This window comes from Sylvia atricapilla, chromosome 1 (genome assembly GCF_009819655.1).
Source record: "Sylvia atricapilla isolate bSylAtr1 chromosome 1, bSylAtr1.pri, whole genome shotgun sequence".
Taxonomy (NCBI): Eukaryota; Metazoa; Chordata; class Aves; order Passeriformes; family Sylviidae; genus Sylvia; species Sylvia atricapilla.
The window spans coordinates 28,447,580-28,471,121 of record NC_089140.1 but is presented as its reverse complement, the minus strand read 5'-3'; the positions used below and the strand labels follow the sequence as shown (position 1 = coordinate 28,471,121).

The window sequence follows — 23,542 nt, the reverse complement described above, 5'->3', positions numbered from 1 at the left end:
AGAGAGAATCTCAAATGTACAGATGCTAGCAGTCAAAATCATTCAAGCTGTACTGAAATGTCCTTTGCACCTGGCACTGGAGGTGTTAGCCATGCCAGTTCTGTTCCCCAACACAGATGTTCTTGTTGTACCACTTCTTATATATAACATTTAGGTTTCTGTTCAGCTCGGCATAGCACACATAAATACTCTACTCCAAAGGCCACCCATTTATTAGTGCACCTGCACCTTCTGCTTTCTTTAATTCCCTCAGTATATTGCATTCCCCTTGTGCTGCTGATCCTACTGCAAAGTAATGTTATGGAAAACCTGAAGCTAACATCACAATGCATGAATTACAGTAATGTGTGATTGCTTTTGAAAAATACTTTTCATCATATTGTACATGTAAGGCTGAATTTTCAGATTATGGAAATGTGTAAATGTGAACTTGCTTGTTTTACACAACCTTATTTATATTGCTTTATAATTAGTATTCTGAAAGCATGTACCATAAAGTAGTTGCCATAGCAATAGGTCTGTATAAACAGAGCACCTAACACTCATGCTTGAAACATGCATGTGGTCCTTTGGATACTACTGAATATTCATGCTCAAATGGTTTGTTGGGCAGGCACCAACATTAAGGTCCTTTAAAAATTTGTCTCAAAGGCAACGCTGATCTCCTTATCTCCTCATGTACTTTATCTTATCCTTCATCATTCAGGAAAAAAGTAAGAGTGAAAAAAGACAGTTGAAATAAGATGAAAATGATTTTGTTGGTTTTATAGGTCTTCTATTTTGCATTACAGTACTTGAAAATATTTTTCTTACCATGTCTAATCCATGTCTAATTTGTCTAAAGACAAATTCAGTTAGGCTCCACATTTTAGTATAGCTTTTCAGCACAGGACTGTGGGAGGAGTTAGGTCTGGGCCAGGACTTTTCTTCTGTATTTCTCAGATACCTGAAACATCATGAGTGGTGCTACAATTGAGTAGTGTGTGCTCAGATCATTTTTAATGAAACATTGTAGCTTTTCTTTTGTGGCAGAATAGAGTAAAAAAAAAATTAACTAGATCCAATTCTGCTTTCAAGTAGTCTTTTCTTGTTCAGAATGAAGTAAAGTTTGGATTTTTTTTCTGTGAGATACTGTCCAGACCTAGATCTCTAAAAATAACTTGGGTCTTGCTGCTGTGATACTTGTGGCTGACTTTGGTCTTTCTGTTCTTAGAAAGAGATTTGGAACTGTTCTGTACTTGATCATGGTTATGGAAATGCCTTTTCTTCCTATGTGTGTTGTAAATAACTGTTGAAAAAAGATAGCTTCATGTCAGTCATTAATACTTAAAATATTGAAAGATATAATAAATTAATTTCTGCTTTCTTTGTGGTCCTTTGAATTGTTATTCCATGTAAAGCACATCAAAGATGTTTTCTTGAAGCACAATTAGAGGTAACTTTCCCTTTTGCTTTCTCCAGTAGCAGAGGTTTCCAAAGTGTATCCCAGATATGTCTTCTTGTAAACCAGGAGCAGTATAAAAATAGTGAATATTTAGCAATGTGTGTAGTTCGTATAGGAAGAAAAATAATGGGTATTTGCTATATGTAATTAGATTAGATAGCAGAGACAAGATCCTACAATGAAAGCTAATGAGAACAGATCAAATGCAAGGAGAAGCCCTAGGAAAATCTGCTCACATACTTGGAGCTTAGTCCTGGAGCTATCAAGCAAACTTGTTGCCCATCAAACAGTGAGTAAGTAGAGGGTGTATCACTTCTTCAGGCCTTAATCTCTACAAAGAAGCCAACACATGGTAATTTTGTGTAGTAGATGTAGCAGAACTCCGAAGTTGTCTAGGTGTCCTACCTTGTCTCCCAAAATTCTTCTTGGTGACAAGAGAAAAATACACTTCTCCAGAAAACCAGACCTCTTAAACTCTTTCTCTGAATCTCTGTCAGGAGAAAACAAAACCTTTCTTCAATTCTCCATATATAACTTCTTAACACCATTAGAGTTCCTCTCAAGATACCATCCTTTCATCTGCTTCTTCTGTTGCTCCTTTGTCAAGGTTGTCAGCCCATTGGGAATGTCCTGGAGATCCTAGGCCACCTCAGACAGCACCAAATATATTAGGTTTAGTGAGAAACTAAATCAAAGCTGCTTTAACTTTGCAGACTGCATGAAGTTTAGGAAGATTGTCTGAAGATTGTCTGACTGATAAAAGTATTACAAATGCCTGCCCCAGAGTTCACTGGATTTTACTTCAATTGTCCATGCTTCTTCTGTACAACGAGGTCTGAACAATGTAATTGAAACTGCAATCCAAAGTATGATTGTAGTATTTATTTAATTAAAATAACCCAGGTTCTGAGAGTGAGGGCAAAGAAATTTAGGAGGCAAATCTGCCACCAAAAAGTTGGACTCTCAGCAAGCTCAACAGACTACATTGATGCCTTCATTGCTATGATTTCCTTCCTCTACCTATCCAAACGACCACCTTGGATATCTTAAGCATGCTGAAGGCTCTTCCTCAGGTGCAGTAGAAATACATAACTTTAAGTGCTTTAAGGCAGGCATTTTACCCCATAATAAATGATGAGAAGTAATCTGTGAGGCATCTCATTGATGTTCAGAATACTTTCCTGAATTAGGTTCTTGGTTAATAAGTAAATAATGCTGTTGGTTAAACTGGTATCCACTCTGCATAGTGTGATCTCCAAACACCGTGGAATGGTGGAGGAAGAAAATGGAACTGGTTCTCATGAAGAGCAAGAGAAATGAAGATCATCTCTGGGGTTTTCTGAACTCCTGACCAAAGTCACTACTACCTTAATCAAATGGAGTTTTAATACCCACGTAAATGGAATGAACATTTCTTTCTGGCAGATGACTAAAAAACTCTTTGGTGGATAAATACAGGGATAATGCTGTTAATAGAGTTTGCTACCCTGCAGAAAGGGAACATTTATCCTCTGATTATACTAGTTCTCCTAGAATGTACAAATCAAAGCTGGTTTTCATTGATCAGATTTCTACATTTCCATAAATATTACTGTATTTTTCTTTTCTAGGCATTTTTATGAGCTAATCAAATTTCCAGTATTACTAGGAGCCATTTAAAGTGAATGCCAGAACTACTAAGGAGTAATTTGAGAAATAGATCTATTTTTGTTAGTTGAAATGATCTTGACTTGCTCATATTGTATCATACCTGATGCTCAGTAATATGATAGTACCAATACAAATAGGAAGATACCCGGTTTGAAGTTCTTAAATATCTATTAAAAGTGGTGAGCAGTCCAAGCACATTAAAATTCCATTTTCCCCATACAAGTGTTTGGTGCAGATGACCCCCACTGATCTTAAATATATTTCTGTATCTGTAACTGAATAGAGGTTTTCCGTACAGCATGTTCTAATGGTACTCTGGCCTTTAGCCAACAAGGCACTGAATAAGGCTATTTTTAAAATACAGAAACTGGGAACAGCTGCAGCAATCAAATTTGATAAAAACAGAGAGGAACTTTACTTTTTTTTTTTTTTTACGGTTTGTCCAAGTTTAGACTCCTTTCATAGAACAGCTTTTGTTCTCTTGGATGAAGGGGGTATAAGAGTAACACAGTGAAATCCTTTTGAACAAATAACTTTTAAAAGAATACAGATTAAAATAATGGAGCTTTTTGATGCGGCAGCATATTCATTGCAATTGTACCTCAAACTGTTAAAAAATAAATCCATTTAAGAAAATACATTTTGTCTGCCAGTCTTTATCATAAAAGACTTATACATAATGATCTTCCAAACTGGAAGATGAGATCCCTTGTTTCAGATTTTGAACATCTGAGCACTGGTATTTGGGAGTAGTTTCTAGAGTGGAAGTGATTTTATTTGAATGCTCTAGGGTGGGTTGTTTTTGGATTTTGATTGTTGGATTTTTTTTCCTTCTTTAACCATTAATCAGAAAAGTTTCTATGAAAAACTCTTCTATCCTTACCCCTACTAAGCTGGGGGAAAAAGTTCACTTTAGGAAAAGTTTTACAAAGACCTGTGCATGTTAAAAAGCTTCATAAAATATTTAATTATAGGGACTGATTCTTTCTTGTTTGTCCTTCTGTTTTTTGGGGTGAAACTCATCATTCTATGATTAATGAGAATTGGGAGATGATTGTGTATGCAGAAAAAAATCCATGACACAGTAGTAGGCTGAGCTGAGTCTGTTAAATGATTCCATCTGAGGATAGAGCCTCTGTGCTAGACTGATGCAAGATAAGATACTGGGTGAAATCTGAGTTCCACTGAAATCAGTAAGAATTATGCCACTAAATTCAGCAGAGAGAGGATTTTATTGATTGTATTCATTTTAAGTGACAAAACTAGCACTTTTGCATCTTACCCCATTATCCCATTAGGGCTATTAAGTGCACCATCAATTCTGGTGGTGAAGCAAAATTCTACTGAATTTCTCACATATGCTTAAATATAGATAATATATATCATTTGTGTATGTCCACAGAGGTATAAAATGTGTTTGCATTTTTGTGTGTTTTTGTGTACATAAAATATCTGCCTAATTTATGTACATAAAATATCTGCCTAATTTACCATATCTGAGTATCTCTCCAGGGTGAGAATTACACCAGTGATATATCTTCCCTCACACTAAGGGGAAGATTTAGCTTGTTTTGTTTTGTTTTAATACCAGGAAAACAACATATGAAGACAAGAATAAAAGCTAGAGAATCAATACTGGCGTGAAATAGATGTATGAATCCACCTGAGATTTTAATGTTCACAAGGAAACTCAGCAAAACAAAATACTCAAAACTGGGTCCCATACTACAGATATAGGACTTGATATATATCATTGAAGTCAACGTTAAGTGAGAGAACAGACTTTTGATAACAGAATGTTAAAATTCAGGATTTGCTGATTTATTACCTGTCTGCTCCAAACTTTGCATGTGATCTTGACACAGTCAGTTCTGAAAACGGTTGTGCTTAACTTTATGTGGTACAAATAATATTATGACTCTTGTTGGTCTACAGACAATATATTCAGCTGAATCTGAAAACAAATATTTTCCAGGACCTAAACACATCTGTGTAAAATGGGCATAATAATACTATTTTTCCCAATGCTTTGTTTTATTTATAAATTCCTGGATAGGAGAGCTGTCTTTTGTACATGTCTGCGCATCAGTAACAAAACAGAGCATTGACATCATCTTGGCCTTGAGATACAACTCTGATATAAACAATTATAAATGTTGAGGCAAATGTTACTTCAGGTAGCTTCTCCAAAGGAAGACATAACAAAACCCAGGCTTGTACAGATTGCATAGGATTTACTGATTTATTTTTTTTTTCTTTTGTAACCAGGAATTTGGAAAAAGGTATTCATTTGAAATCAGGAAAATATTATGACAGTAAACACATTTCTAGCAATTTTTTGCAACAGTCCCTATCACTGCATATGGAGGCAACTCCACATTCCTGCATAATGGGTAACTGGAGATTTAATACATGCTGTGTTCTAGGAAGATACCGAAGCATTCATGTGGTGCAGAGCACTGAGCTTGGGAGTTTTTCAAGGATCCTCTGGCACCATACCAGCTTTCAAATTCTTATCCAGTATTTTAACTGGAACCAAAAAATTTCCAGAGTGATGATTACTAGGGTTTGATTACATTTAGTAAGATATGGAGCCCCTTCTCTTCGAAGACAAACTGCTGCCAGAGACAGATTTACCACTGACCAACAGTGTTTTTATGCAAATGTGCCTGAGTGAGTGCAGTAACCCCAAGTTATAATAGAGTCATTCAATCTCTTGCCAGGACAGCAATATTTATATATTGCAAAGATAAATTGGATATCAAAACCAGTTCCATTACAGAGGGAAAGTTCTCTATGTAAATCAGTTTTTCTAATCACACCATGTTCCTTCCTACCCACCCCCTGCCCCATTTTGCTTTCCTTGCTTTATCTTCATAGATGAATTCCAAATGTGTTTTTCTCTCGTATGTTCACTCTGAATATTGAAACATTCAGCTAATGCTGGGATAATGGATAACGTAAACTCATTACGAAACTTCAAAGTCTCGAAGTGTGTTTCTTCGTGCCTTGGGAAGGGCTATAAATGGGCTTATAGTCACATACAATGTTTTGTCTGCCACTTGTGCAAGTTTCTGTTTGAACTTCTCTTCTTCTGCTGCCTTATGGGAAGAAATGGGCAGTCAGCTCCCTAGTGACTTTATCTCCCCATCAGGAATGAGTGCAAGGGATAAGCTGCCCCTCTGCATGCTCGTCCAGTCTGCTGACAGCAGTGCTCCCCTGGGAGAGCCGGCTTTGTTTACCGACAGCGCTAATGTGAGGAGACACGTGAAGTACTTTGGTTTGTGGAAGAGACAGGAGAGACATGGTGCTGTGAAAACATTCCCACACACTCTAATGGCTCATTCAGATAGAAAACAAGCGAGAGCCTTCAGCTCTTTCACAGAGCTCAAAGTAGAACAAACGGATTGGGGAACCCCAAGGCACCAGTCAGAAAACACTTTCCTAATGGACGAATACTGAGATGCTCTCTGTGATGGCTTACCTATGAGACCTCAGCTCTCCTTTAGGCAACTAAATGAACTTAAGTTAGAAAGAAAAACTGCTCAATATCTGATCGTTGCTTTTGTGTTCACTGTTAGCTGTGAAATTCTTATTGAAAATCTAACCTTTATTTTCCTACACCTAAACTTTCTAAAACTAGTTACAATAGATGAAAGACACATTGGAGAATTGTATCATTACAATCACTAACTATTTCTCTTTAAAATAAAATCTGTAGGATGCATAAGAAACACAAGAAAGAAATACATCCCTGAAAAGAGAAACATATTTTGCTTTATAGTTGGTAGAGACAGAGATACACAACTTAAGAATATAATTTGAGGCTCCAAAGGAGTGACTTTCACTCAAACACAATAGGGCTACATGTCATAGAAAAGTCCACATTATAAACTGTTTTAAGTGATGAATGATGTTTGGTGAGTGGCAGCATTCATTATTTTTCACTACAGTTTATGAGATGTATAAGAAGTCAACAAGAATACTTACCACTATACAGATCAACCTACAGGTTTGTGTAGCTCAGTATCTGGACCTCTAACACCAGCCTGTATTAGAAATAAAGCATAAGAGAGTAAACTTTTAGTGATTCTTTCTGTTAAGATATCCTACCGAATATGTATCATTTTTGATTTAAGTAATTTCAGTTTAGTGTGGCCTTATAGCATAAAAAATACTATGTAAAAAGGATTTCCTGCTTGTCTAGAAGTACTATAAAACTCCTTGGTTCTTGCATTTGAGAAATACTGAATTACATTACTGTCCTCACCTACTTCACTGCACTTATTATTTTCTCATCTTTCCTCCATTCATCTCCTTACTTCCTGAAAGCTAGTAGTCTAATTTATTTTCATGCAGAAGTTGCTCCATGTTTGTTATCACATTTGTTCACCTGTCATTTCCAGTTATTTTTCTTCCTCTGCATTGCTGAGTGAACTGGAACTACAAATTCCATACTTCATGAATGGACCAGTTGCAACATTTGATGATCATAAATTGAGCATTGAGCTGATACTTTCATAGAACTTGCCCCTGTAACTGCCCCTGTAACTCCACAATGTTCATTCCAGCATGACAGTATCAATTGTTGTCCAGCAAAATAAACATATACACATGGAGACACACACACCGTATTTATTTCCAAATGTTATATGTATAATGGTCTACGTATCTGTAGTGAGTGCTCTTTCTCCTCATGGACATGATGTTACATATATTGAACTTTCTGCCTTTGTAAAGTCCCATTACTCAGTACTGTAAAATTCCTAAACTTTTTTTAAGATTGGGTTTTGGTTTTCCTTTGCTCAGTCTTCAGTACTCACTGTCTACCTCTATTTCCAGATTAGTTGGGGGTATATGTTGAGCTGTATAGAGGCCCTAATGAATCTTTCTGAAAAATCAGTAATAAACTTCCACCAGAATGAAGAATGACTTCCCGTTTCCTATCTTTTAATTTAATGGAAGATCAGCTCTCCTTTAACAAAGCTTACTTAGTCTCCTTCAAATTCTTTGGTGGAGACCTTTTAAGAAGAAATATCATCCCACTGTTGATGCCCTTATATTCAACCAATATACCTATAGCCATGTAACATCATTGAGGAGTGGGACTAAAACAGACACACCTCGTTTTCCACTTTCCACTTGAGTTTTTATTAAAGTCAATACATCTCAAGGATTTGTTGAAATGGATATGACTATGCAAAAGCATCAGGTCAAATATATCAGCAAGGGCAAGAGTGTGAACTAATGCAGTCAATGATTGCATGTTACATATGCTTTAGTTTTTACTGCTTCTGAAGGAAAGTTATGTCTAATTTAAGCTTGATTCTAAAAATATTCATATTTGGCCTAAAATAACTCCACTTTGGGAATGTGCCACTGCAAATGTGAAGTTTTTGAAAGGGCTTTACTTTTTTGGTAGATGAGATTATTGTTCAGTTCCATCTTCCAATGTTTAATATACCACATTTTTTGACAAGTGTGATATAGATCAAAGGGCAGCATTTGGCCCTTAGTTACCTGCTACTACTGGCACTAATCTCACAGCTTTTTAAAAATGGTGCATCAAATATATATCCCTGAAAATGTCACCATTCTGAATATTGCACATATTCCCTAAGCTGTCAGAAATAAAAATCTGTTCTTAATTATTCTTCCATTTTTTAAAAATATAATTTTCTAATGGCCCAGTGAATAGGAATTTGATGTTTTCTTTGGTTAAACATTTTAATGATTTAGTACATCTATAAAGTTCTATGTGCTTGTATAATATATGAATTTTTGACAATGAGTAGTGCTTTCCCAGTGGCTAACAAGAAAAGCAGCATTTTTCTGAATCTCACTTAACTTTAAATGTTAGTTACTTGTGGGAAACATTAAAAAAAAAAAATGCAGTGGAAAGCCAGACATACAAAATCGGACTTACGTGGTTTACATGGATACAAGCTATAAAAATGTATAGTTAGAATTCATCATATTGTACATTTTATACTTTTGACTATCTTCTTGTTTTCCTTAATGGGCAAGAATATTGTTTATTTTTTTTTTCTTCATTAATATTGTATGGAACTGATTTCACTGTGATGAGAAAATGAATAAAGCAGAAAATACTAAGAAAGTATAAGAAGCAAAATGAAGGGTTTGGATAGTATCAGATTTTCTGCTGGAAGGAGAATAATCCAGATCATAAATCGTATTTGCTTTTAATATTTTTTTCCCCTCATCACAGTACTTCTTTCAGTTAATTATGTTCATTTAAAGCCCAAAGAAGTGAACAGAAAAGATTCCTGTTGAAACTTTGGAATAGCCTCATAGATATGATTGTTAGCATAAAATTTCACCTTCATTAAGGGTTGAGGGGTTTAAAATATACAGAGTAATATGGTCTCTTTTCTTTGTTTTTTTCAGTGTGATGATAGACGCTAGCATTTTAGCTCAATGCTTTGCTTCACTGAATAACGTGCCTTTTGGAAACGTTGATGTTAACAGCCAATTTATAAAACACACATATTATACAGCTAGAAAAGAAATGTTTCTTTTTCTTGTCCGTTCAGTCCTGGCAACATGTGTTTACACAGGAGAATATAAAACATTTCATGCAAAACACCCTCGTTGATTCTGGGTAATATTTCATTACCTTGCTGGGTTGCTTCTCAAAGCAGACTGCCTATTACTGTTTAGGTTCCTATTTGTACCTGAAATTCTAGACAGAATTTGTCCTTACTCCTTGAAGTCAATAAAGTAATATTTATTTAAATATTTTTGGATATTTAATGCCAAAGTACTACTTAGTCAAAAAGAAGTGTGAAACAAAAAATACATAACTGAGTGCAAACAAGCGTAACAAAGTTGGAAGGCCAGATGAATAGTTAAGGTGTTTTTCTTTGTTTTTGCATTGCATCTGTGTGCTAATTAAGACACCGATCCAATGCAAAAACATATAATAGCTCATAATTACTATGCATGCACATAAAGGCTGAGTTAAGAGTTGCACGCATTGTCTGGAAAGTAGTGTATAGAAGTAGGGTCTGGAGCACAGACTTTTTCTTTACAGATTTTAAATATCTGTTTAAAAAAAGCATAAATTTCTGCACTGTAAACGTCTCATTCTTTGTGTGTCAGGTAACCCAAATGAAGGAATCTCTTCTATTTTATTGTATAATGAAATTGTTTCTTTAGTCTTTGTATAAAATAAACCATGGAAATAATTATTCTATTTCAGAATAATTTTGGTTAGGATGTTGTAGAATTGCGTGGCGGCAGGGCCCAGTTGTGTCCAACTTAAAGCTGTAATTCTCCTTAGGAAAAATAATTTTTGCCAGTTCTGATTTCCACATCTTTTATTATCAGCCTGTCTTTTGGCAGCTCTTGTTGGTCAATATGACTGCTTTCAAAATGCTGTCAAGACAAAATGTGGATTTTTTTTTAACTTCTGCAGATCTAAGTGACCAGCTTATGGAAGTGGTTGGTCTGGAAGGAGCCATGGAAATGGGACAGATATACACGGGTCTGAAAAGTGCTGGAAGACGGCTTGCGCAGTGCTCATCTGTTGTCATCAGGTATCAGCAGCTTTAATTTACACTGCACTGTTGTTGTGAAACTGAAGAGTTTTATATATTGACTTTCTTTTGTAGTTTAACGGTCATCATTATGATTATTTCTTGTGAAAGTATCCTTTTTGCATATGAAATTAAGCTATTCCATCCATATTCTCTGCCCATACGTCTTCCTTTCTTAAAATGTGTCAAAAAACTAAAAAGAGGGTGTTCACATTCAGTCTTCACATGTTATATTCAAGTGCTATTTTGTCCTATGAAGAGGTATTGTCAAGAATTTGGAGCAGAAGGAATAAGGCATGAACATCTTGGGGTTTATTGTCAACATACACTCCATGCAATCTCAAGCCAAAAGTAATTTAGCATTACTTTGTCACATTTTAACCCATTTATAATGCATACCACACAAGGGAATAGTAGCATGTAATTAGTAATTGTAAAGCACTTTTTGATTTGTGGAAGTCAAAGTGCTCTGTTTTTAATTTGTTATTTACTGAATTCTGACAAGCCACTATTATTAAATCCGTTGGTATGTATGAGCCGATGATGGTGGAGTACTCTAATTTCATTGTGTTTTATCATTTCTAAGATAAGAACATTCACAGTGGAGTAAACTTGGATTAGAACACAAGGAAAAAGTAATTATTCTATCTCTTGGATTATATAAGGACTTAAAAAGAATTGATCATCTCTCTCTTTTTCAGTGAAGAATTCCTCAGGAGGAATTTTCCAAAATTTATTAAACCCATAGGCTCTACAATTATAAGCCTAAAACAAAAGAGCAACAATAAAAAATAAACAGGAACCCTTCCTGAACTATAAAGTGAGAGCTCATTAAACTCTCTTCCCTTCCTCCATTTATAGCCATAGGTGACAGTGGATAATTCCATGAAATGTTAGTTGTTGTCAAAAAAAGTCCAGAATTTCCACTGACCAACACGAATCACTAATTTTTCTGTTATTAGATTTATCCACTCCATGCTATTTCAGATAGTCTTGTATGCAAACTATTATGCAGAAATACAGGGTTGGAAAAGACCAAAATGTAGTACTTTTTTTTTTTTTTTCTCATTTTTCTACGCTTTTCTGAAAAGCATCCAGAACTAGAGAGGCGATACCGTCTATATCTTTCTGTTGAAATCAGTGCCCTTTTGCTAAACAATTTAAATATACAACATGTTGAACACTCTGAATATAGTGCAAACTTCATTCTGTGAGTATTCTGTCTAACTCAGAGCTAGACACAGTGATTCAAGTAAGTGGTGATGACAGACCTGAAATTTATTTCTTGTTTCATTTATAGTAGTATAATATATGTACCCTATATACTAGTACAATCTAAATTTTAAAAAAATGGCACAATTTTGTTTGTCTTTTCTGTTAATAAGGTATGTTCCTGAAATTATTGTATCATTCACTCATTATTTCACAAATTACAGACTTTTTTTCCATGAAAGAGCAAAATACTAGCAAGATACATGAATATTTGCCATGTTTTTTGCTTTCTGTATTGAAAATCAGACTAAGCCTTCTAAATTGACTGTGTTACATTTGTAAGCATATTGGGTCATACTGGAAATTTCATAGGAGTTTAGGGGTAAATCAGGGTAGTATCTGTATGCCATCACATATATGCTTTTTAATAAATACATTTATCACTTTTTTCTCATTTCTTTTTCTTATATTATAAAATTTATACCTTTAGGACCAGCAAGTCTCTGCCTATGCAGATAGATGGAGAACCTTGGATGCAAACTCCTTGCACGGTAACTGCAACTGATTATTTTTATTTCTCTTGTTTTTCAATGATAGAAATATTTCTCTTGTATTTAGAAGACAATGTTTTCATCAGTATTAACTCAATTTACTTAAATAACATCTTCACAAACTGTTTTTATATGCTTCCGTATACCCTGTATTTTCAATTTATCATTCCAAATTCAAACACAGGTTAGAATGGAATAAAAAGACATCTGTTTGAGAAGTTTGGAAAATACTTGAAGATGCAGTCTCAGTATCCCTTTAACCATTATGATAATTTATTTATGATGATTCATCAGATTTAGAGTCTCTATTGCTGAGGAAAATTCCATCTCTGTTTTGATGCTAAAATATATAAAGTAACTAATATTAGTCTTAAAATTTTAGGAAGATTTTCAATTGTGTTTAAGTCCTTACAGTTTAAGGGGTAAAGAAGGAAATTAATTCTTGTTTCAGTACCCACATATATGAAGTGAGGGCAGGCAAAAATCAGTCTACATAGGTTAGGATAACCTCAGATAGGAGCTTTGTCAGAGAAGGGTCTTTGAGTGAGTCTTCAGAGACAGTGCAAGAAAAGCATTCTGAAAAGTTCAAGAAAAGAGTTCTGTAGGAACTCTCCATTTCCATCTCTCTCCAATAAATTATAGAGGCTAACCAGGCATTCAGAGAGGAGGCTGAAGAAATCCAAGTTCTTTATTGTCCTGTGTAATCTTAGTAACATGTTTTAATATACAGTTCTACTAATTCTGGTTCGCTAAAGAAGACCTGTGCTTTTAAGTAGATGAATTGCTATAACCTTGCTGCTTGTAAATATGACAAAGTATTATTGTGACAAGGAATAAATCCCACTACAAATTGGAGTAATTTTCAAAAAAAGTGTACTAGATTCCTTTCAGAAGCTTTGTGTCTGTGGTAGAGTTAAAAGTTGCAAAAAAAAAAAAAAAAGGGGGTAATGTTCAGTAAGCTGCTAATAGGCATGCAAATGATCATATATGTGTTAGGATGACAGAAGAGGGTTGTGGTAGTTCATGTTTACCAGATACACCATAGTGTACAGCTGAACAGTATGAATGATGCTGAATTCCTATTCTCGAGGAAGTGCTCAGATTCTGCAGTATGAGAAGAACCATATGAACACTTACTGTGCAAAGGCAGAACAGTGGAGATTTTATGAGATTGGGTGGAGAAAACCTTTTGGAGTTCAGAGATATTATCTTTACCTCTTCTACAACGATGGCTCAGTGCAGAGCAACAGTACTGAACCCAGCAGTTACTTGTTCAAGAAAAAGACATGTAATTTTTCAGTTCCCAGATTACAGAAGAGAACTTATGGAAGGTTGGTGGCAGTAACGTGCCTTTTTTTTTTTTTTTTTTTTTTCCCCTGATGCTTGCTCTGTGCAGAACCCCTGCTATCTGATTGATAATGCTAGCAGAAGCTGCAATTGAGAATAAACCTGGAAAAAGAGACAGTTCTTACATTTCAATTACTGCCCTGAGGAAACAGTAAATTACTCCTGATAATTACTGCTGTCCAGTTTTAAAGGGGATAGAAATGGCATATACTTTTCTGCGGAACCTATTCTTTTTGCTATACCATTGTTAAAAGAAAATACTTGGCACTATGTAAGAAAACTACGCTGTTGAATGTACTTGGTTCCTCTGAGGAAAAAATGCGTTAACTATTTGCTGTACACTTCTATGAATTTAGGTATAGAAATATTATGTTTTGTTATTTTATTCATTTTTGAGGATTTTTTTTTTCTGCTGAGGAGCTAAGTATTTATTGCAGTAGCTCCTTGCATCTTATAAAGTAAAAAGCATGTATGGTCCAGCCTATTTTCTTACCCACTATTTCTAACAACAGTAGTTTTTTCTTTAAATTCTCTGCAAAGTAGCTAGGAATTCTTCCTTAGATAATGACATAGGTGGGTATTAGCTTTCTCTCAACCAAAGATCAAGATTTGATTTCTGAGTTTGTGCTTCACAGCAGTCTTTGTTTGGAAGCCAAAGCGTACTCAACCACGTGAATACCACGGTGATGTGTATCCAAACCAGAGTCTATACAAAACCCTTATAAAATCAAAATAATTACTTAGACTTGGTCAGCTATGTAGTCAGTCATTTGAGGCAGCAAGAGCTCAAATTTCAGAAAACTAATAGGGAGGTCAATATAAAAATCATGAGATTTGTGTTTTTTAGAGGAAAATCCACCATTTTCTCCCAAAATGAAAGCCAACAAATAATGACACATTTTTAAATGAAAAAAAAAAAAAAAATCGTCATGGCTAGATAAAGAACTCCATAAGTTTGGTTCCCCAGGACACATGATAATTTGGCTTCTCTTTTATTTGGGCTCTTAGAAAGTTTCTTTCTCTAGTCCTTGCAAGAAACAGAGGCCTGTATATAAAGATGCTGCTGTTCCTGCATTGTGCAGACATGAGGAGACATTCCCAGGCTACCTTTTTTCTCACTAGGGTGCTGAGGCAAGGCACTTACTAGTTTTCTAGCTATGTTGTTTGAAGGCAAAAAGCTTCAATTGTGTCTGGATATACCATCTCACTAGTTTTAGGGGAGAGAGGTCTGCACTTTGTTAGGTTGCACACATCAGTGAGACACAGCAGCTGAACCTCAGGTTTTTGATTCTTTGGTGTTTCAGCCAGAAAGCTGTTGTTAAAAAAAGAAATTAAAATTTTTTTAAAAAGATTGCTATCTTTCCCCCTTCAACTGTCTTTTATGAAGTTGAAATAACACACTTTATTTTTAGTATCTTAGGAACTTCAGTGTCATCTAAGTTCAATAGTTTTAAGGACTGACCTATAAATATTACAGATACTAAGTGAGAAAGAAATTCATAGAATCAGCAGGTGCTGGATCAACTCTTGCCCATGTTGCAAGTACTTAAGCTCAAAAGTACTTTTCTGAGTTGCTTCAGGTTTTGATATAAATGAGAGTGTTTTCCAAACGATTTTTCAAGAAATGAAGTTGAACCTGATGAAAATTCTCCTGTTTTTGTATTACGCCTGTTCAGGAAAACAAGTTCAGCCTCAAATCCCTGTTATGTATAGGATACAGCCTGCACATGCAGGCTTGGAATTTTACTTCCTGTCTAAAGAATAAGCATGTTTCTCTTTGCTGCTTCTCCTTTCTGACTGGGCAAAAAGTTTCATACAAATAGCATGAGTTGATGACAGTGTTCTTTCTCATGCATATGGAGGCCATGCTCCTCCAACAGGATACTGTGAGCTCTGAGAAAATACTGTAGAATGTGGTAGATAATGCAGCGATTCTCCAGAAGCTGTGATCTGTGATTTTTCCTTCCTGTGATCAATTTTGGGAATAAACAAATAGCTGTGTGTTTCTTATGCACCTATTATCCCTTGATGAGAACTGGTTTCCTCTGTACTCCTCTAGGTTCTGTGCATACCTAAAAATATGAGTGGCTTGGTCTAAAAATCTGTCCAGAATTATTCAGTGCGTTGAACTCATGCACAATGCAGTGTCTGACAAAGTCACTCTGCTCTGGTATAATAAGATGAAGCATCTGAACATCAAATTGTATTGTTTTCACTGTTTTTTTATAGAAGACTCTTTGAGAGAAGGAAAGATGATAATGTTAATATGATGTTAAACATCTTGTCTGATGAGCTGAAGAGGAAATTCTATCAGAGCTCTCCCAGACAAATATAGCAACATGAAAGATATCTATGGTTTCACCTGATCTCCAAACAGGTCATTAATAGTAATGAAACTTCAAAGACTCTGAAGTTAATTCAATAAAATTCTAGCTTTAGCCATCGGGGTTTTTTTTAAGAAAAGTAATCTTTCAATTTAGCTACATAAATTATTAGCAATGTTTTGAAAAAATCTATAACAATGTTCCATCTTAATTAGAAATAACTGCAATTTCAGTTCTTTCATCTATTCCTGACTTGCCTGGCATGATATCTGAAAGAGTGTCAAGCTTCTAGAAACACTAGGTTAAAAGTAGAAGACAGAAATGTCTATAGAAGATGCAAGAATATTGCTTAAATAAAGAAACAAAAATAAAACCCCATAGTCAGAGCTCACCTAATGGATTGCCAGAAACACAGTTTCACAGATATCTGAGACACAGTATTTTTTAGAATTGTTTACTCTTACTTGAGTAAATCATGGAATAATGTTACTCAAAATTAATATTTTAAAATACTGTAATTTGAATGCACCTTAAAAATAAGTTTCAACTGAGTGATTTCTCTCTAGCTTTTTCTTTAGTCCCTAGACATGTGATGAGCACAGAGATCCTACTGTCCTGTAGATAAATCCAGAGAGAAACAAGAACCTAAACCAAACCAATCTTTTATTAATAATCACTATGTGTTAAAGCTAGGTGAGAAAACTAAAAGAGAGTTGCAGATTTGCTTTTTTATAGCTCCATTGTCTCAAATACCTCACACATCACATGAAGCAGCTGCACCTGTATTCTAGACTCTGTCTATAAATCATTCCATGCCTCTGGCTGTATGAATATTTTCTTATCAGTTGTTTATAATGAGAGAATTTAAACTATTGCATCTGCCACTTTAGAGAGAACAGGAGCTGGTCCTAGATATGGCGGGTAATTTCAGTAGAATGTTAGCCAGTTACTACATAGTTAACCCAAAAATGGAAATCAATCACTTTCAGTCACAGAGAGGATTTTTGATGTTATACAAAAATGCTGCACTTTTTTTCGCTTTTGAGCAGCAGTGTGCATATATTTCTGTTCCAAGGCCAGATTGATTTATTGAGTTTTTAACATTTTATTTTGCAGCTGGGCATTATTTTTTGTGGTCACAGGTACACTGCACTTTAATTATTTTTGTTTATGTATGAGGGGGTTTTTTTCTTAATTTCACAACAGTCGTTTTTGTAATTGACAAAGCAATTTACTGCATGTGTGCTTTCTGCACCCCAGACAAATACTCCAACATGTAGTGCACTTTTCTTTCCAGTTCAGATTGTTAAAAAAAGAATTAGTTGTGACTAATTGCCAATTAATTTGCAGTGGTTTTAGGGAGGAGGGGGAAAAACAATTGCACCTACTAATTAAAATTTAAAATATTCCAAAGTGTCATCTCTAGGTATCTGTGGAATACATAATTTCCATTTTAGTTCTGCACTGGATCTGTAACAACCCTGAGCTGACAGCTCTATTAATTTAAAACCTCAGTGATACCTATTAGTACAAAACATGAAAAAAATGCCATTAATCATTTATTTTAATTTTGCAGCTCTGTCATTTTCTCAGTATGTTTAAAAATTATGATGACACCGTAACGTTCTCCAATCTACCTGTGTGAAGGGGAAACGGATCACACTACTTAGGAAAGAGACTAGAGTATATTATTAGAGCTTAATTAATGCCAAACTGATTAGATTTGATTGCGCTTTGCACAATAATATTGTTTAGAAATTTATTTAAGATGTGTTGCATAATGCTTTTAAAACAACTAGTCTAGAGGTGAGCGATTTTGCCCAAAATGCCACATGATGCAAGTCACGGGTTAATTTTGCTCAGCAGTGCCTACATTCTGTCTCTCTGATTCATAAAATGATACCCCATACACTCTTGATCACCTAAGAAGATAAAAGTATTTGGCACTCCTGTGATACAGAGGTGTTGCATCCCTCCATTTCCTGTAAGAGGAGCAGCATTTGGGCATCTACACTCCAAGAAAATCCTCATGACCCTCAAAACAACAAACATCTAAACCCTGCTGAGAACATTTAAAAAGTGATCATAAACTAAAAGATCCAGCTGGATAAAGCTGGGGGTTTTTTTTTCCCTCTATCTTTAAAATACAGTAATAAGTTCTTTAACCTTAATTGAGATATTATTAGCAGAGCTGATTAGCTCTGTTTCCAGTTTTCTATTGTCAGTTAGCACAGTACTTTAAACCTGTATTTTTAGCACCATGTCTTCTGAACATGAAGATAAAATAGTAAATAGCAAATGTTTAGGCATTCTGTGAAGTCAGAAGCATGAAGGTAATCAGCACATACTGCAGGAAAAGGAACATGAAAGCAAAACTGAGTGACCTAAAAGATATTGTTAGCATGCTAAAATTGTTGATGTTCACTGCATTTCGTTTAGTGGATGCATTGTATTAAGGTGGCTTCAAGGCATTTTGAAACTCTGACCTGCTCCTCAAACAAATAAATGCCTAAGTATTTTTAGTATCAAAGAATCAGGGGTCTTCTGTATCAGAAAATTTTTCTATTGACACATAGAGGGATATTATCATCTCTTCTTTCAATTTAACCTAGTGTTCCTTGCCACAAATACAATCACTAGAGACGTACTTCTAATACTGGAAAGGTGATTTAAAAATTGCAAATGCAGTATTTTTTGCTAGATAAATAGTTCCTAGATATACCAGCTCTCATGGGATGAAGTCATGGCTTCAGTTTGTGAATAAGCTTTTTCATTGGCTTCATCCCTTTGAGTTTAACCTAGAATGTTGTGGATCAGGCTTACAACAAAAATCCATGGTATCTTAGCAATTCAGCTGACTGCGTACTTAGCCCCAAAGTGGAATTCTGTTATTTCCTGATTTTTGTCTATTTTTAAATATACATTTATGCCAAGTATGTCAAATAATTTCTTTTTTGTTTTGGTTTTTTGTTTAGTTGGGGGTGGTTTGGTTATGATTTTTTTGTTTGATTTGTTTAGTATTTTTTTGGTTTGGTTTGGGGGTTTTTTATTGATGTTGGTTTAAGGGAAGGAGGTTGTTTTTTTGGGGCACATTTTTGTGTTGGTTGGGATTTGTTTCTTTTGTTTTTCTTCCAGCAGCAATTCAGGCACTCAATTTATGTTTAAAATGTTCTCTGTATTTCCCTCAAGTTATTATTATATATTTTCAATAAATAAAGTGATCTCAAAAATTGTTTTCCAGAATTCCATAGTAATTTCTATGAGTATATGTCATCAAGTCCTAAAAATACATTAGATTAGGATTTTAGCTTTCTGGATTTTTGTCTGTGCGATCTCTTTCTCTCATGTGCATGTGTCTATGTGACTCATAGGTAAATCTAGGAAACTTTAAAAATTTTAAAGAAGGGTTTTATTTAAAACTTTTATAATTGTGTTTCTTCTAAAAAAGACATGAAGATGCTTGCTGAATAGAAGAGAAACTGAATGGTAAAAGTTAGTCTTTAGACACTCCCTGTGCACACACAGAATCTCTATAGAGCTGTAAGTAGGAATTTTTAACTTAACAAAGTCCCAGTTGCTTCGAAGTAAAGATATCTCTCTTTCTCTCTTTTTGTCCTCTCATAGAGCACTTTCAGTGTTCAGCCCTACTTTGACCTACAACACTATTTTTCTGTCTGAGATCCTCAGTGCTTATTCCCATCTCAAAGTGTGCACTGTCACTTGTCACCCGAACTCACAGCTCCAACTTTGGCAGTGCTGCCAGGATGAGAGCAGAAGCAGAAGCAAGAGACCAGGGCAGAAATGCAATGCCTGAGAGTCTTGAGAAAGACAAAATTAGCCTTCTTCAGGCAAAATACTGTAATGGTTCAGAAACATACTAATCTCTTTTCATCAGCCAAAAATAAGATGCTTCAGTTTATTTTATTTTTTTATGGTAGGAAAGTAAGGAATTGATGGTTATAATTGTTAACCAATGCAATATTAACAGACACTACCATGACTAAGTAAAAAAAATATACTTTAAATTTACACTTTATTGTAGCATTTTCAGAATGTAAATATATTTTCCACAACTGGAATTGTGCCTGTTTATAAAGGTTGAAAATACATCTTGGAGAAAGGCATATAGGACTCATCCCCATGCATGGCAGTGGTTAATCATGTTCAGGCACGTTAGCTGATCTCAGTTGATGGCAGGCAACATACTGACCATACATGGTCTCTGAAACAGATGGCTCAAGCCAAGAAAGAACATTACAAATTATAAACATGTAGTCAGTATGTAATTGCATTCATCCTGAGCAGCATTGGACAGCCCCACCCAACACACAGTCTGTACAGGGTCTCAGGATTACCTCACCGCTTCATACTAAAGCTGTCTTTTGAGCTTTGCTCTTTTATTCACTTTAAGATGGAATTACTATGTTTTACCTCAGAAAGGAAACTTAAAGGCATTCCTATTGTCACATCATTCCTAAATGTTGCAATAAGCTAACTCTTTATGCCATGAAAAATTGACTCACACCAGCTGTGAGTTACTTCATGGCATGATCCTCAGGATCAGGTTGGTATTACTGCTCCTGATCCCCAAAGTATGTCTTATGAAGCATGTGAAAGGTAGAAAAATGGGCAATTTTCCAGGACCAGATCATCAGCTGGTACTGACATCAATGGAATAATGCCAGTTTACCCCAAGTACAGATTTGGCTTCCAAAGTGATGCCTGAAGCAGAATTTATTGTGAGAAAATATATTGGTGCCAGTCTTTGAAAGCCAGAGTTATTATCCATGGGAAAGTAATCTACCTTGCCAAGAACCCCCCCATATGCTTTATTCAATACTAACAAAAAACAATAACAAAAAAAGGTCCCACATGAAATTTGAAGTTAATGAACTAAGGTGGCATGAAAATCAGCATTTGGAGAGTAAAGTAAAGGTTCTAATAGAGTTAAACCAAGACACACACTCTGTCGAGATTTTTATGTTTCTGTCTTCTTACGTGGTAAAGTAAATTTCCACCCCAAGAAATGTCCTGATCTATATTTTAATGAGCCTCTCCACGTGACATACATTTTTTGTTTCATTTACTATTAGTGAATGACAAGTGAAGGATATTCATTTTAACTTGAAAATGTCAGGTATGCACTTTAAGAGATATATTTTTCCAGTTTTAATGAGGTGGTGTTTCTTTTTGAAAGAAATACCCATCTCTGATGTGGGTACTATGCAGGTGACAACTGATATTTAATAAGTGATGGTTCTTGTATTAGTCGTAGTTCACTAAAGAAAATGTCTCGGATTGCTTTTGAAAAACTCCTAACGTCACTAGCCCAAAGGCAAGATGTGACCTTTTTATTACATAATGAGAATCATTTATTATCTTACAATGTATCTTAAAGTCACAGACAAAATGCCACTTTGATAATTGCTTTCAATTAGCTTTGAGCATAGCATACATTCATAAAATGTCTTCTCTAATTTAGACTTGAATTAGAGAAAATTGCAGACATAATCTACTTTAAGGTTGTCTCATTTAAGGTGATTCGTAGTTCTATATCAAAGAAATCAAAAAGAGTGGCTTTAGAGCAGTATTACAAAGTGTTTTAAATAGTCTTTTCAATATTTGAGTCTGTTCTATTAACAATTAATTAATAAATTAGAATGCTAGTTCATCTTTTTGGACCTTTCTTGTGTATTAACTTTATGCTTTTGTTCACTATGGTTGTTTTGAAATTAAGTACTGTCCTGTGATAAAAGAGTACAGCTTAATTAGATGTATAAATAAAGCATGTAAAGACATGGCTTATATCTCAATAATAGGCAACAGCTTGGTCTGTCAGCATGAATGTTCTTTCCAACTTTTAAATTCTTCCTCAACAGCAAGCAATAAATCCCACACTCAAAAAGTAAGATTGTATATTGACATGTGTTTTATAATGGGGTTTTTTTTATAGTTTAAATTATTTGTGGAAAAAACGATTACACATAGATTGGTCTACTGCATATGGAACATCATTCATAAAAAAAAATCCCAGGTATTTTCCTGTCATCTTAGATTAAATGATGCAGGTCTGGAAGTTATATATAAAGATAAATCAGGCATTTCAGATAGTTGGAACTGAACTAGCTCAAGGGATAACTCTGGTTTTTTTCTTTCTTCCCCAGATAAAAATTACGCACAAGAACCAAGCCCCCATGTTGATGGGACCGCCTCCGAAAACCGGTCTTTTCTCTTCTATCATCAAAAGAACAAGGAACCACAGCAAGGAATAAGCCTATGTAGTGAAAAAAAAAAATCAGCTTTGTTGAGCTTTGGAATATTTATGCTGGAAATCTTTCAAGAATTTTAGAATATCTCCTATTTGCAAAATCTTGAATTTTGGTTTAACTGTTCTGTAGCTGAGCTGATGTAAAACTATGCTACTAGAAAAAAAACGTTGTCACGGTTTTGTAGGCATTTTGCATGATGAAAGCAGATGTTTACATACAGTGATACAGCATATTTTTTGTTGCATGCATTACCATTTACTAATCTATGGGCTAATTCTGCCATGGAATATGGGAAGAGAATGTCATGGGTAATTTGATTTTCTCTCTTTTCTGTTTCAGCTTTTTCTACTACAGTAACCATATGCCATAAGTTCAATAGTATCTCTTCAATCAAACATCTTTACATGAATAGTCAATCTGACCTGTTTCAGAGTAAAATCATTGCAGGTCTCATTAACCTGTGGTTTTAGTTTATCATTTATTTCTACCCTGAGAATATCTTTATTCAACTAATTATTAAAATCTTGTAACTTATTCTGATAACTCCTATGTACGTGAGTAACTGTACCTGCTGAAAACTATCAAACAATATGCACAGTGTTCAAATGATCATGATTGTTCTTGTGTTAGTTTTTGTTAAGATTACGAGTTGATGAAAGTTTGAGCAAAAGCTATGAGACTAAGAAAATCATGCTGAGTGAAGGTAATAATACTTGCAAAACTAGCCATCAGTGTTTGTTGAAACCCTAGAATTATTTTCATAAGCAATACCTCTTTGTAACATGGCAAACTTTAAATCATTCTGCACATTGACCAATAGCATAGTGTATATGCACACAAATAACCAAAGCTCATGCCTAATTAAAGTGCATTTCCCACCAAAGATTTAGTGAAGGATGCTTCAGAGAAATGGGTTAATGCATAATTAATCAAACTCACTGGAGTAGCCTCACTTCTGAAAATTTACAGTTTTTTTGATTGCATTGTTAATGTCCAGACAAATGTTGGGGTAGGGAAAAACATTAAATTAATCCCAAGTAAATACTCACTTTTCATTTGTTTTGTAAGTTGATAGATGTAGTAACATATGCTAAATATTGAGACATAGATATGAACGCTAAGTATTAGAAAATTAAACTTTTTTTTTTGTGGCATAGTAATTTATAAATTTATAGCATCCATAATT

General features: G+C 34.8%; 1 protein-coding gene across 1 annotated transcript in view; it reads left to right on the top strand.

Moving 5' to 3' along the window:
* DGKB (diacylglycerol kinase beta) overlaps positions 1-22,382 on the top strand; it is a 328,399-nt gene extending 306,017 nt beyond the window's left edge. The window contains 3 exon segments of the mRNA XM_066318191.1: positions 10,533-10,653; positions 12,356-12,416; positions 22,252-22,382. Of these exon segments, the coding sequence (XP_066174288.1) occupies positions 10,533-10,653; positions 12,356-12,416; positions 22,252-22,359 (290 nt within the window). The 3' untranslated portion in view covers positions 22,360-22,382.
* Positions 22,383-23,542: the final 1,160 nt, after the last annotated feature.